Genomic DNA, 15,362 nt, shown 5'->3' with positions numbered 1-15,362 from the left:
TTTTGGTGTCCTCGGGTGTCTTCCCGTGTAAAAGTTGGGGTGTCTAGGCGACGTTTCGACGAGGTCTCACTCGTCATCTTCAGGCTGGTGCTTTCGGCTTCTTGTTACTGGAACAGAGCGGGATCTCAATGTTTGAGTTCCTATAAATACTGTAGAGGGGGTGTGGTGTCTAGCCTCCAATGTTCTGGGCAGAGAGGAAGTTCCCAGGCTAGTGTGCCTTTTCTTCTTTTGTTCCTTAATTACTTGAGAGATACCTTGAGTGATTTCTTGAGTGATATCCTGAGTACCACTTAGGTGGGTCATTAGGTGTGGATTAGTTGCTAAAGTCTTTGTGGTCAAGAGGTCAAGACACAAAGACTTTAGCAACTAATCCACACCTAATGACCCACCTAAGTGGTACTCAGGATATCACTCAAGAAATCACTCAAGGTATCTCTCAAGTAATTAAGGAACAAAAGAAGAAAAGGCACACTAGCCTGGGAACTTCCTCTCTGCCCAGAACATTGGAGGCTAGACACCACACCCCCTCTACAGTATTTATAGGAACTCAAACATTGAGATCCCGCTCTGTTCCAGTAACAAGAAGCCGAAAGCACCAGCCTGAAGATGACGAGTGAGACCTCGTCGAAACGTCGCCTAGACACCCCAACTTTTACACGGGAAGACACCCGAGGACACCAAAACCTGCATACACACATATATATACACAGATATAAACATACATACACGCATACATATACATACATACATACATACATGTATGTTTGAACACACATATATAAAATAAACTGGGTCTACTTTCTAAAATGCTTTTGCAAATTATACGCTTGCTATCTTTTACCAAACATGTGCTTTTGGAAAAAAACACAGACCTCAGTTCACTATATTTTGCTTTGAAGAAGGATATTTAGACTCCTTACTACCTGCCACTGTTATGTAAAGCATAACCACTGTGGATCAACCGGAAGAGACTTTCAGTGAACCAGCATGGTCAAAAGACCTTCAAGATGTTAGGCGACCATTGTGTTGTTTCTGTCTACAAAGTTGTCTTACTCCCTTTAAGGTTGAAAACTTGGGTTTCCTCTTCTAAACTATGTAAGAAAACGGACAAAATCCGGCAACATTAAAATCTTGAAACTCCCATTAATGTCAACGGAATATATTTAAGCATGTTCCTAATTCTCTGACTGAAGTCAATGTGATCTAAACACTCTAATGCCCAGCATCCTTAGTATTAGAAGAACAGAATATAAACAGATTTACCTTTGCGTCCTGGGTATACATGGGGGTAATACTCGTAATATAGATCAGGCTGGTCTAGATTTCCAAATGGTTCAAATTCCATTTCAGCGTTTTGGAAGAGACCCAGTTTTACCAGGAGTGCAAGTCTTACAAACCAAAGCTTGAAAAAGGAAAAAAAGAAAAGAAAAGGGGGGAGGGGGGAGAGACACAGGTCATTTGACAGCGTTTACTGCAAAACCCAAACTTACTTTACTATTAGTTTTCTAATTATGCCTAAAAAGCTGCCTATGATACATTCACAGATATCCATATAACAGATGCCTTTGGCCAAAATCAGAAAGCTAAAATAGGTGGTTCTGTCTTCACTTAACTATCTTTATTTTCTGCTCATCTGCCAATGAAATAACAGCAACTAACATCACATAAAAGGTAAAGGTACCCCTGACATAAGGTCCAGTCGCGGATGACTCTGTGGTTGCAGCGCTTATCTCGTTCTATACGCCGAGGAGCCGGCGTTTGTCCGCAGACGGCTTCCGGGTCATGTGGCCAGCATGACTAAACCGCTTCTGGCGAACCAGAGCAGCGCACGAAAATGCCATTTACCTTCCCGCCGGAGCGGTACCTATTTATCTATTTGCACTTTGACGTGCTTTCGAACTGCTAGGTGGGCAGGAGCTGAGACTGAGCAACGGGAACTCACCCCATCACGGGGATTCGAACCGCCGACCATCTGTTCGGCAAGCCCTAGGCTCTGTGGTTTAGACCACAGTGCCACCCGCATCCCGCAACATCACATAGCTGTACATATAATTTATGGTTATTATTATTAATTGAATTTATTTGTCAACTTTTTATTAAAAGTAACTCCAAGTGACTAACACTAAAACCAACATTAAACTAAAATGAATTAAAAGCTAAAAATGCATTCATATTTAATTAAACGCAGGTCTAAGACATCCCACTCATTGAAGGAGACCACAGATAATTAAATGCCAAAGGATGGTATCTAAGGTCACCAAGAGAGCAAGGAGAATTAACAGGGACACACTCCCCCTGTCTCTCTCCTGACAAGGGACCAAGACAATTTCCATGACAAAACTGGCCTGGACTGCAATGGATAGACCTAGGGCAAAACATGCCAATTTGAGGATGGGATTTGCTGCTCTCATCCAATCCTGATTCCTCCAAACTGGCTGCCATCACAAGTTGAAAAGAATAACTAATTATTTGCCACAATATTGCTAGGTATTATTATAAGAAATGTATACATTGTTTATGCCTCCAGCTATTCCCACTGACACACACCCATAAGAGAACTAGAACACAGATTCATCAGTGGAGTTTTCAAGCATCCTGCTTACTAGCCACAGTGCCACAAAACATCTTTATAACCTTTGTATCAATAACACTTGAAACAGAGAAATTGCAACTGCTTTTAAATAAATATCAGCACAAATTATTATTACAATGCTCATAAAAATCTTTGGAACACAACTCTCTCTAAAGTGAAAAAAATCTAGGTAAGTATGCTGCAGCTGCAGAAGAATTTTTAAATTATTTGTTCATAATATGCTTTTCGGGCTAGAACAAGTGCAAAGTATCTTCTTCCCCAACATGACAGTAAAGACAATGGCCTTCCGTTTGCATTACAAATCTCAGCTTTCGGTTTTAAATAGATCATGCTTGCAGGACTAATCCTGAAAATACAAAGGCAATGCATCTGGAAGGATCTTAAACAACCAGTGATCAGAATCAGGGCACCTATAAGTTGGGAACAAGCAATTTCAGCTAGTTAGACTGATAGATAGGCTCTGTTCCTTAACACTGCAGTTGTGTGTACTCTGTTGATGCAAGTTACGTGCAAAGGCAAATGCATACATTAGCTGCAGGCCTCCAGTTTGTGTTACATTTCCATGAAGATTCTTGTAGTGGAACAAATTACCCACTCCTGCTTTAAAGTGCACATTCAGGAAGTGACAGCAAATAAAAATAGCGCTGAAGGATGGCTCTCTTCACCCGTTTGTAAAATCGAACCCACAATTTTGCTTGACTGAAAGGCAAATGTACCTGCAGAGAGTCTGTTGTATGACTTGTGGGCAAGCCATTTTTGCCATAGCCTTGACCGTGGGCAGTCAGAAGCCGTCCGCATAAGTCAACGGCCGCTCTCCAGTTTTTGCTGCTCTGGGTGGGAGGGGGAAAAAAGAAGAATAGGCTAAGTAACAAATAAATTCGGCTGCTAAAAAGTTGGAGCTGCTTATTTTGCTTGAAGCAGCTCCAGCTAACCATTAGTAATAATGACAAGGTCAGTAAAGTTAGCCAGTAGGAAGTGGGATGTCATTTGTCAAAACTGCTTGTATAATTAGGCAAAAAGCGAAGCCAGGCATGACTCACAATTTACAATTAGAAGATTGCTAGTGTAAAAGGATACACAATTTATTATGACAGGCCAGATACTGTTCCATTCAGAAGCAGTGGTCAGGCTCCATCTGAAATGCTCAACGTTCCTCCCCACTTTCCTAAGTTTCATACCTATTCTCTCCAAATTACACTGCTGTTTTATTCTCTTTCTAGGATCCAATTACGTTCCTATTAGTTTTGAATCAATGGCTTCATGAAGGTCATCAATAAGATTTCCTTGAAAAATACAGCTTGGTCAAAATGAAATATTTTAGTGAATATCAACAGCTGAGATTTGAAACGTCTAGTCGTTCACCCAGATATAGCACCAAATGAAATACAGTGGTACCTCGGTTACATACGCTTCAGGTTACACACTCTGCTAACCCAGAAATAGTGCTTCAGGTTAAGAACTTTGCTTCAGGATAAGAACAGAAATCGGGCTCCGGCGGTGCGGCAGCAGCAGGAGGCCCCATTAGCTAAAGTGGTGCTTCAGGTTAAGAACAGTTTCAGGTTAAGAACAGACCTCAGGAACGAATTAAGTACTTAACCTGAGGTACCACTGTATGGGGGAATTTTCAAAACAAAACAGAGAGAGAGAGAACCCAAAAAAATCACGCAAGTGTACTTCTTTCTATGGGCATTTGCTAGACATTTGTCCGCAGCCCATACATTTTGTATTTAAAAGTGTTTAGTCCTCAAAAAACAGGCAGATTTTTCAGAAGCCACAGCTATTTGTACCCCAGGCTCACAATTGCCTCGGGGGAAAACAACTTATGCCTGTTCCGTTCAAAAGCTAAGATAAAGAATGGCTGTTGCTTCTTCTCAGAGCTAAGAAAAGAGAGAGAATTGTCCCTGTGTGTCCAGTACAGCCAGTAAAGAGTGGAATCAAGGACAGTAACTGGGTCAAACTCCTACGACACCACTGAGTAATTCCCTGAAAGTGGCAGTAGTCAGTGACATAAATCAAAAGGAACATCATGAAAAGCAGCTTCTCTTTGCCAAACTATTTTCTCCTTGAGTGTAGAAAAGGATACTAAATGGAAGTCCCTCCACCAAGTGCTACTTCTGCAGTCCACTCTAGTCCTATTCTTTACAATTATCCCTGTGGTACAATCCATTCGGAGGGGAGGCAGAAGACTTGCGTCACTTATTTATTGATTCATGAAGATATATCTGTGGTCAAAGAGGACAACTGCTCTACTGTTGTGTGTTGCGTCCCACTTAAAATTTAACCTAAAATCTGGGGTCTACACGGGATGGTAGATGATGATGATTATCCAAAATGTGTATTTATTTATTTAAAAGGTGTGTGGGCTGTTTTTTAAGGACAAGGTTCTCTCTAGGCAGCTTACAAAAATATAATAATGAAAATCAGAACTCCTACCTATAATTAATGCAATGCAGTATCTCATACCCATTAAAATCAATGTACACGACTAATTCAAGACCCATTAATTTCCATAGGTCTTCTCCAAATATACATCCATCCATGCCTCATTTGATTTGTACTGCCTTTCTGTGGTTAAAACCATGCTCAAATACATAATTGCAAACGTAAGGAAAGTAAGGTAAAGGTAAAGGGACCCCTGACCATTAGGTCCAGTCGTGGCCGACTCTGGGGTTGCGGTGCTCATCTTGGTTTATTGGCCGAGGAAGCCGGCATACAGCTTCTGGGTCATGTGGCCAGCATAACTAATCTGCTTCTGGCGAACCAGAAGCAGCACACGGAAATGCCATTTACCTTCCCACCGGAGCGGTACCTATTTATCTACTTGCACTTTGAGGTGCTTTCGAACTGCTAAGTTGACAGGAGCAGGGACTGAGCAATGGGAGCTCACCCCGTCGCGGGGATTCGAACTGCCGATCTTCTGATCGGCAAGACCTAGGCTCTGTGGTTTAACCAATTTCCACGCAAATCATAATTAGATCTAAAATAATCAATAACAGCAAAAGAACACCCCACCCTAAACAAAACTTCCTAAGCAATATATAGTGGTGCCTCGCAAGACGAAATTAATTCGTTCCGCAAGTTTTTTCGTCTTGCGAGTTTTTCGTCTTGCGAAGCACGGTTTCCCATAGGAATGCATTGAAAATCAATCAATGCGTTCCTATGGAAACCGCCTTCAGACCAGGTCCGGGGACAGTCTGTCCCCCGACCTCTTCTGAAGGCTGGGGGGGGGGGGGAACAAGGGCTTTTCTTCCCACCCCCAGCATTTTAAAAAACCCTGGGACAGCAGAGGACTTCTCCGCTGTCCCGGGTTTTTTTAAAAATGCTGGCGGGCGGCAGCGAAGGCTTCGCTGCCACCCGCCAGCATTTTAAGATCGCCCCGGACAGCGGAGAAGTCCTCCGCTGTCCCGGGTTTTTTAAAATGCTGGCGGGCAGCAGCGAAGGCTTTGCTGCCACCCGCCAGCATTTTAAGATCGCCTCGGACAGCGGAGAAGTCCTCCGCTGTCCCGGGGTTTTTTTAAATGCTGGCAGGCGATTGTAAAGCCCCCGGGAAGGCAGGCAGGGGGGAGCAAAGACTTTTGCCCCCCGCCGGCCTTCAGAAGAGGTCCAGGACCAGGCCGGCGGGGGGCAAAGGTTTTTGCTCCCCCCGTCTGCCTTCAAAAGCCGTCCGGGATAGCGGGAAGCGCTTCCCTGCTATCCTGGGCCGCTTTTAAAATGCTGGCGGTGGGGAGCAAAGCCTTTCGGCCCCTGCCGGCCTTCCTGGACCTCTTCTGAAGGCTGGAGGGGGGGGGAAAGGCTTTGCTCCCCACCGCCAGCATTTAAAAGAGGTCCCCGGAGATTTCCCTATGGGCTTTCTTCTTGCGAAGCAAGCCCATAGGGAAATTCGTCTTGCGAAGCAACTCGCAAACGGAAAACCCTTTCGTCTTGCGGGTTTTTCGTCTTGCGAGGCATTCGTCTTGCGGGGCACCACTGTACCAGCCATGAGTCTGTTCAGCAGCCTTAGCTTTTGTAGCTGGACTCAGTCAGGGACCTGCTCTCTCAGGCCAGCGAACACAATTCCAATGGAGACTACTCATGCAAATTGGGAGTCTGCCTCAGGAAACCACAAACACTCCCTTCACTTGGCTGGCTTCAGAAATCCAAACCATAGATCATGGCTATTACTGGGCTCACCGTATGAACTGTGACACACTGTTATCTATAAAGCAAACCAATAATTTATTTTCATATGTGCTGCAAGGAAGAGGTGTGGGTGAGAAGAGCAAGAACAATCCCTTAAATGACTAAGAACATTCCTTAAATTTTGAACTAGAGAAGTGAAGTACTTAGTGATGCTAAGTATTTTATTTCGGATGCTGCCATACTTGAATAATTCTGAGGAAGCTTTTAAGGGGCCAAAAGTCAACAGTACACTACACTGATTACTGCTTCTTTTACAATAGATGTAGACTCCAGTATTATTATTACTATTATTTTTTTTTAAAAAAAGAGAGAATATGTGAAGATAGCTATGTTTCATGTAACTGTGATATTTTAAAAATGTACACCTAGTAACTGTATCACAATCAGATCTATTCATCACATAATTCCTTTTGGATTGCTCTTTGTGGGTAAAGTCCAATTTCTGCTGAGTTTGCTGGCTTACTGTGGTGGAAGAAGAATACCATGCTATTCATTTGTTAAGAATATAGTGTCATGACATTTATTAAAGGTTACTGGGCTACTAGTGCACTGGCTGCCTAATGAACTTTCGAGAGAAGGTGAAAGATGCTAATGGAAAAGCAATTGGGAAAAGAGGTTCAACATGTTCAAACTTGGGAAGACAAAATATAGTCCCAAATTATCTGGCTACAATAGCAAGTTTGGAATGCTTAACACGAAGTATATGGTATCTTTAACTAGTTTACAAGTGTGTGGGTAAGGGGAACAGATCTTGATTTAGACATTGTGCCAGGAGGTACTAACACCAGTGTGCTGTGATTTTGGTTGCTAGAGAGTATTGCAGGATAATGGCCTAGATAAACAAAAACAAAAACCTGAGCAACTAGTTTTGCATAGGGGTAGCTTTGGACGTAGTCTTGAACAAGCAAGGAATTCAATTTTTTTTAAAAAAGATGTTAATTGTGCTATGGTTCCCATTTATCTCCAGCATGGAAACCTTTCAAACTTCTGATGACATTCTAATCAAAGGCAAATACACATTCTTTTCCTCACACAATGATTTGGCTATCTAAATTACACATCCAAACTCTTCCAGCAGCTGAGGAGCTTCCCCTTAGGCTGTTTTACTCTAACTGATCCACAAGCTTGCTTGTAAAATATACTGAGGATTGCAGTTTAGTAGCGTTCTTTTTTCCTGAGTTAATCTTCTTGCTGTATTATTAGCAGTGTTCTTTATTTTTGCTGCCTGAATATTTAAACTTCATTTCACAGTACTGAAGCTGAGAGAATAGCCGTTTGCCTAAGACTAGCTAAGGATTCCATGGCTAATGTGAACCAGGGTCTTCTTGGTTCACAGCTCTTAGCCGCTATAGAACACAAAGAGATATACTATCCCATCTTTGTATCAGTTGCTCAGGTAGAGACACAGAGCATCCTGCATTTTAATGGGATCATAGCCAGAGGACACAGAACAGCAGGAATGGACACCATCTGTTCTTTGATGTATGACAGATGTACATATGCAATGAAGGTCACCCAGTTCAGGTGATACAGCAGAATAATGGACCAACCATAATAAATAAATGGATGTCTGATTTCCAATATAAATTCAATTTCTTTTATTACTGTTATTAAATTTCTGATGACCATCTGTTTACTTCTCTGGAAAGGACTATTGAAGATTACTCATCTAACCCCTAAGAGAAATCAGGATTAAGAAACTTAACTTTCTGGCATTTTTTTTTTATTTTACATTAGACACAAAACTACTGAGAGTCCTATTCACTGGGCTATAGACAACCACAGGCTGCTCAATAGCCCTAGGACAATGACGCCTGAAAAACTTAAGGCATTGTTCAGGTTGAAGAAACACTTGTCTAGAAATCCTACTTTAGGAAGAGTTAATTGATGCTTTTGAATTATGGTGCTGGAGGAGACTGCAAGAAGATAAAACGTATCCATTCTCAAGGAAATCAGCCCTGAGTGCTCACTGGAAGGACAGATCGTGAAGCTGAGGCTCCAATACTTTGGCCACCTCATGAGAAGAGAAGACTCCCTGGAAAAGACCCTAATGTTGGGAAAGATTGGGGGCACAAGAAGAAGGGAATGACAGAGGATGAATGGCTGGACAGTGTTCTCGAAGCTACCAGGATGAGTTTGACCAAACTGTGGGAGGCAGTGGAAGACAGGAGTGCCTGGCGTGCTCTGGTCCATGGGGTCACGAAGAGTCGGACACAACTAAACGACTGAACAACAACAATATGACAGATCCTTAAACCCACTGATTCCATGCGTAAAGGAAAAAGAAACCTAGCAGTTTCAAACTTTCTATCTTCAGAGAAGCATTCCATGTTGACTGTCTCCCACTATACACATAGGTTTTAGGGTGTACACCCAAACTTCTGCAGCTGCATGTTGCAGTGATAGATGTACATGAATGGGCATGTGGGGTTGTTGCTTTTTAAGAACATTTGCCAGCCATGACTGATTTACCTATTGGGGAACCCTAAATAATATTCTTGAGAAACCCCAGACCTCTCAAAGAGCACAGTATGAAAGTTACAGGCATAACCCATCTCAGTTTTTTTCTAAATCAACTGAAGAACCATTAGTTGTAGCCATAACTCCTTGACCAGTTTTTTGTTTAAAAATACAATTTAAACTGGGAGGTTTGAAGTAAAACTTCTCCGGTATAAAACAGTAAATATGTACAAGAACTACAGCATATTATATTTGACAACATATGAAAATTCAACATTAAATCAGAAGCACAACTAACAGAATGTGTATGATTTTTTCCAAACGGAGTCTCAAAAGGGAGTCATTAACTCTACATGCGACACCATTAAAATGATTAAAATGTCCTCCTCCATTTGCTATGACATTCTTCTCGATTGTAAATTACTCTGGTAGAACACTCTGACATTACTTAGAGAAACTCACGTCAGTAACCCCTTCTTAGGCTAAAGTTTGTTTGAAGTTATTACGAGCATAAAGCTCATTAATGCGCCATTGAAATATTGCAATTAAAAAAATTAAGTCTATTTCTTACATGCTTTCTATACTGAAAACTATCAGTTGCCTGCTGCTACTGTCCCACTTTAATTACAAAAATGCTGCAAGAGCCATTCATTTATGGAATAAATTAAAATGCAAAGTCTTGAAACGATGGTGCCTAGATCTTTTAGATTTTGTGTGCCAAATTAAGGCTTTCAAAAATGTTTGCTACTTTAAGGCAGCAATTTTGCACAGATGGGTTATTATTTATTTCAAATGCAACTGAATGATGTACACACATTATATAAGCTCAAAGTGCAACACACGAATGATACAGCTTCTTGAGACAAAGGCAATGTCATTTCAAAATCATTGGCAACCAGCAAGTGTTATGAGTACAAAAATAATAATAATAAAAAATCAGTCCTCTTTCCACCTCTGTGTTTAAGACAGAAAATTGAATTTCCGGGCAGCAGATGGTCCCAGGTTTAGTTCTTGGCATCTACAGTTTGAAAGAATACAGTAGCAGGTGATGTGAAAGACCACAGACAGAGACCCTAGAAAGCTGATGCCAGTTGAAGCAGACAATACTGTGCTAGACAAGCAGTCTTCCAGTGCTCCTGCAAAACCCATCACCCCACATACATTATTGGCATCATTATTGGCTCCTCCCTATTGGTGCACGCTTGTGGAAAAGGAGAACTGAATGGTATAGGCTGATCTATAGGTGATGAAACCTTTGGCTCTCAGGCAGCTCTTGAATGTAAATGCAGAAGCCACGAGGGTGCTGGGAAGTGCAACCGTTTTGTCTTGCCTTGGTTCATCTTCCAACCACCCTCAGCCACAGGCTGGAACTCAGGAAGCCCCAGATTAAGATCACATAGTGATTGATGGCAGTGTAGTCTAATGACCATTAGGTTCTGTGTGCTGTGCATCAAACTGGAGAAAGGAGCAACAGCACCAATGCAGAAAAACAACCAAAGCTGTTGCAGTGGGACTAAACAGAAGTACAGTCGTACCTTGGAAGTCGAACAGAATCCGTTCTGGAAGTCCGTTCGACTTCCAAAACGTTTGGAAACCAAAGCGCGGCTTCTGATTGGCTGCAGGAAACTCCTGCAGTAAATTGGAAGCTGCAGAAGCCCCATCGGATGTTTGGCTTCCAACAAAAAGTTTGAAAACCAAAACACTCACTTCTGGGTTTTGATTGTTCGGGAGCTGAAACGTTCGGCAACTAAGCTGTGCGAGAGCCAAGGTATGACTGTACTGTTATATAGCTTAGGTTTCTGAACGACGTGGTGGTTTTTAGGGTATAGCTGTTGAGTTTTGGAATTCGGTCAGCTCTAGGCTATTCTGTTGGCATAGCTGAATATGAACCGGGACGGATCCAAAGTCCTTGTAAGCAAAATACTACTTTCAGGATGTTCCTGCTGGAGGAAGCAGGGGTGGGGATGCATCAATTTTATCTATCTCTCCGTTTCCTTACAGCCCCCTGAAAAGTTCCAAGTGTTGGGGGACCCTTCAGAAAAGCACATGAGGCGATGCTGGTGGCTACAGGGGGAAGGTGAAAATTGCCTCCCTCCCTTCAGTAAGAATTTCCATTGGACTGATGAATAAGTTTAGCTCTTAACCTATCTAGAGAAGAAGCCGAGTGTTCAATATACACAAAGAAACATTGTTACTTACTATCAGTTGTTTTAAACCCACAAAAGACTGTTCCACAGAGGTGGCATTTAAAACTTGTCTTTTTGCTGCAGACTGCTCACCAAGGAAGCGAAGCATTAAGTCTTTTACTGCATCACCCTAATTGGGGGGAAAAATACAAAGTGTTGGGTTTTTTTAATTGATAGTTCCTCTTAGCCATTAAAACACACACACAAGTGTCTTGCATTAATGCAGTGCTATGTGCTTGAGATTTTTCAACATACAACAAGGTGCTTTGTATATTTCTACTTATATGCCTTGAATTACCCTGCACAACAGTGGCCTTGAGCCTGAGACTATTGTACTGATTCCCGTGAAAAATCAGTATGTTGAAGACAGCTATAAGGTCCTATTGCATGGAAAGGAGAGTATTTGGCATCTCTTTACTCTCAAAAGCAGCTGTATGCCACATTGGCTTTAAGATGTGCACTGAAATCCCATTTATTTCTGTGGGGTTACTACTGCTTGTTTGACAATAGGCTGATTTCACTGAAGGAAGCAGCTGCTACATGCCTGCTAGATGCTTGGTCTTTGTAGCTAGTAACAACAACAAGTGTTCAATGCATCTTTAGAAACAGTATGTGTTCTCCATCCCTTAAAGAAGACAATAGCAAGACCTGTGTTTGTGTGTGTGGCTAGACCCCGGTACCTCAACAGGTCCCTAATGTGCCTTTCAAGGTAATTGAGTGGGTAGCGGCTGGACAGCTCCAGAAACTCCTGAATGAAGCTAACTATCTAGATACATTTCATCCTGGTTGGGGAACTATCTTTTTTGCCCTCACAGTATCCCGGTAAGATTGCCAGATGGGGCCAAAAGCTATACTGCTACTAAATTCTGCTGGTGGAATGGTGAGGCTCTTAACTACGATTTATCATTATTTAGAGCTCCATTTTCTTTCTTTTCCTTAATACCAAAAGTATGCCAGGTTAAAGAGATGCCAAATTTTCTGTTAATGGACCGAACAGAGATCTCGCATGGTTGTTTCTTCCATCTACTAGATCACAAAGGTCCCCCCCCCCTGCTGAATGTATGCCATTGTGCTATTCATCCATTCATCAAACTTCTTTCAGCAAGATCTAAATCTGGCAACCATCTTGAGACTGATCTCATTCCCCCTCCCTCACCATAAACTGGTGTGGCAGCACATCCCAGTAGACATGGATACAAGCTTCAAACTATGTAAAGGACGGTTTCAACAAAACCCATTGAAATCTCTAGAAAAATCAGAACATAACTGTACATTTCTGCTAATAAAACAACTTACATTGTTAATAATAACAACTGACTGGATTCAGACCTACTTCATTTAAGCAAAGTGGTAGATTTATGTGCTTTCAGACTATGGGTTGTATCCAATGCTAGTTGTATTGAGAGTAGACCCACTGAAATTAACAGACATGACTAACACAGGGCCCTTAATTTCAATGGGTCTACTCTCAGTAGGACTAGCACTGATCACAGCGCTCAAGGGCTCAGGACTTGGGCCCACTGTCACACCTGAAACTTATCGCCTTATGAGAAAGTATGAAGAATATATATATATAGCCTTATGGTATGCGTACCCTCTCCCAACCCAAATGATCACCTCCAGAATACTATGATGGTTTAGGAGTTTAAGCTGGCCAGCTCCTTTGCTCTTCCCAACTGACACTTTCAACATCCCATAGCTCAGTGGTGCTTATTACTAAGACACACAAATCTGCCTGACTTTTGCTTCTTTTAGACCTTTCCCAAACCAAAACCCTCATAGATCCCAATTCTGCAGCCCCTCCACTATCAAACATATGGAAGAACACCGCCCCCAATTTTTACCTTCCACCCTGGCCAACAGAACCTCTTCACTGCCTCCTATTAGGTTAAATCAGGGGTCGGCAACCTAAGGCCCATGGGCCACAAGCGGCCCACAGGGGTCGTTTAACTGGCCCATGAGCCGCCCCTGAACTGAACTCCCTGCTCAGTTAGTCCCCGCACGCTGAGCTAAACTGGTGCAGTGTGGCGCAGGGACTCGCTTTCGCGGCACCAGAAATCCTGCCTGCACATGTGCAGGCGCCGAAAATCGCATCTGTGCAGACTCAGACACTGGAAATCATGTGTGTGATCCAGCTCATAGATGGATCTCCACTGGAGTGAACCAACCTAGGCAAGGTAAACCTTGCTGACCCCTGGGTTAAATTATGTTTGTAACCATCTGCCTCCTCTCTCTCTCTCTCTCTCTCTATCTGATCTTATCTGATTTCATTGTGCTATTTGTTATTATGCTGAGCAGACTGCTTATATTATACTGCGGCCTGGTGCATTTTTATGAAAAGCTGGGATATAAATGTCACAACTGAAAAACTTGACCGAAAGAATGTACATGCTACCTAGCTTATTATTAGCCACACAGTATTTCAAGAAGTAAGACACACTGGAACACGCTTACCTGAATGTTGTCAAACTTTAATCCAGGCATTGTGAGATTTTCCTTGTCTATGAAAACATTACTGTACTGCTGAGTAGCTACTGAGATCAACACATTCCTAGTTGCATCACTAGGAAGCCAAGCATCGTTCCTCCTGTCTATCTCACTCATATTCAGCACAGATGCAAAAGGATCGTCGCCACCTTGAAAGACAGCTTGGATCTGGGAAAATGGCTTTGGAGACTGTGAAATTTCTGGAGAAGATGCAGACCTCCCAGCTTCAGACCGTCCATTTTTAACAGAGTATTTGTGGCTGGCAGAGTCATGGAACTCCCCAGCTGTTACAAGAGAAGACATTTGTTCTGGTACAGAAGAGCTCGCATTAGGGTTACTGACAGAAATAAAAGAGGATGTGGTAAATGAATCGAAAAAATCAGAAGCTAGAGTATTAGTATTAATGGCTTCACCAAAAAACTTGCTTAGGCTGGGACTAGGTTGAACCACCTGCGGAAGAGTTTTTATGGGAGTCTCGCTTATACCGCCTAAGCTAGGCGACTTCACCATCTGAGGCTCAAAGCCATCATGCAGGAACTGCTGCTGACCATTCATGCGACTTCCCTGGCTGAAAATCGTACACACAGGGATAGGATCAGGGTTGACGGGTGATTTGTCAGCAAGCGGGGAAGATATCTGCTCCTCAGATTTGCATTCATCAATACTGTTTGATGCAGAGTTAAGCAGCTCATCACTTTCCACTTTCAATTCATTTTCTGCTGATTCCTGAACCAACTCTTCTTTCAAAGGAGGTTGATCGCCAATTCCACTATCAGAAATAACTTTAGGAGCGCCTTCAAGTTCAGTTTTACTCTCTTTGCTAATTGCCTTTTCCTCCAGCTCTTCTTCTGGTGCATGAATGTCTTTTGTGTCCATTTGTTTTACAATTTCTTGAAGACAACCAAGATCGCCAGCATCATCTTCACTATTATTTGGAGAATCTGATATAACAACACTCTCCATCATCTGCTCATTAAGTTTATCTATGAAGTTACTAGAATCTTCTGAGATGGTCTCATTTTCTTCAGACTCAAACTCATCTCCACCAAGATCAATTGTTTCTTCATGAAACATAAGTTCTTCGTGACCTGGCAGCTGGATAGCACAGCCACCTTCTGCCGCACTTGAACCTCTTATCTTGGCATCCTCAACATCACCTTCTTTGTTTTCCATAATTGCTCTGGATAAAAAATTACAAGTGAATGTGACTGCTGGTGGCCAATTCTGAAACTTAAGATGATTTATGCATAAAGTGGAAACCTGATGGAAACATCAGGTTCTACATATCCATTTGAATAATTAAGATGGCCAGTACTTCAAATGCAAAAAACTCCAAATAAATGAAGTTAACTCTACAGCAGGGACAGCGAACTTCCAAGAGACAATTAAAAACTAGCAGTGATCTACCCCATTTTTGGGGGGTTCAGCTCAAAGTTCTTGAGCTTTTTTTAGGGAAG

General features: G+C 42.3%; 1 protein-coding gene across 13 annotated transcripts in view; it reads right to left on the bottom strand.

Annotated features, from left to right (window-relative positions):
* The window catches only part of TRAPPC12 (trafficking protein particle complex subunit 12), a 647,809-nt gene that overhangs the window by 35,176 nt on the left and 597,271 nt on the right, over positions 1–15,362 (bottom strand). For all 13 annotated transcript variants that reach the window (XM_083730203.1, XM_083730202.1, XM_083730191.1 and 10 more), the window contains 4 exons: positions 13,873–15,085; positions 11,432–11,548; positions 3,310–3,423; positions 1,264–1,402 (listed from right to left, as the gene is read on the bottom strand). In XM_083730203.1, coding sequence (XP_083586329.1) covers positions 1,264–1,402; positions 3,310–3,423; positions 11,432–11,548; positions 13,873–15,078 — 1,576 coding nt within the window. In that variant the 5' untranslated portion in view covers positions 15,079–15,085. The remainder of the gene's footprint in view (positions 1–1,263; positions 1,403–3,309; positions 3,424–11,431; positions 11,549–13,872; positions 15,086–15,362) is intronic.

This window comes from Podarcis gaigeae, assembly GCF_964106915.1.
Source record: "Podarcis gaigeae genome assembly, chromosome: 3".
Lineage (NCBI taxonomy): Eukaryota > Metazoa > Chordata > Lepidosauria > Squamata > Lacertidae > Podarcis > Podarcis gaigeae.
The sequence above is the reverse complement of the archived record's forward strand: the minus strand, read 5'-3'. Positions and strand labels throughout refer to the sequence as shown.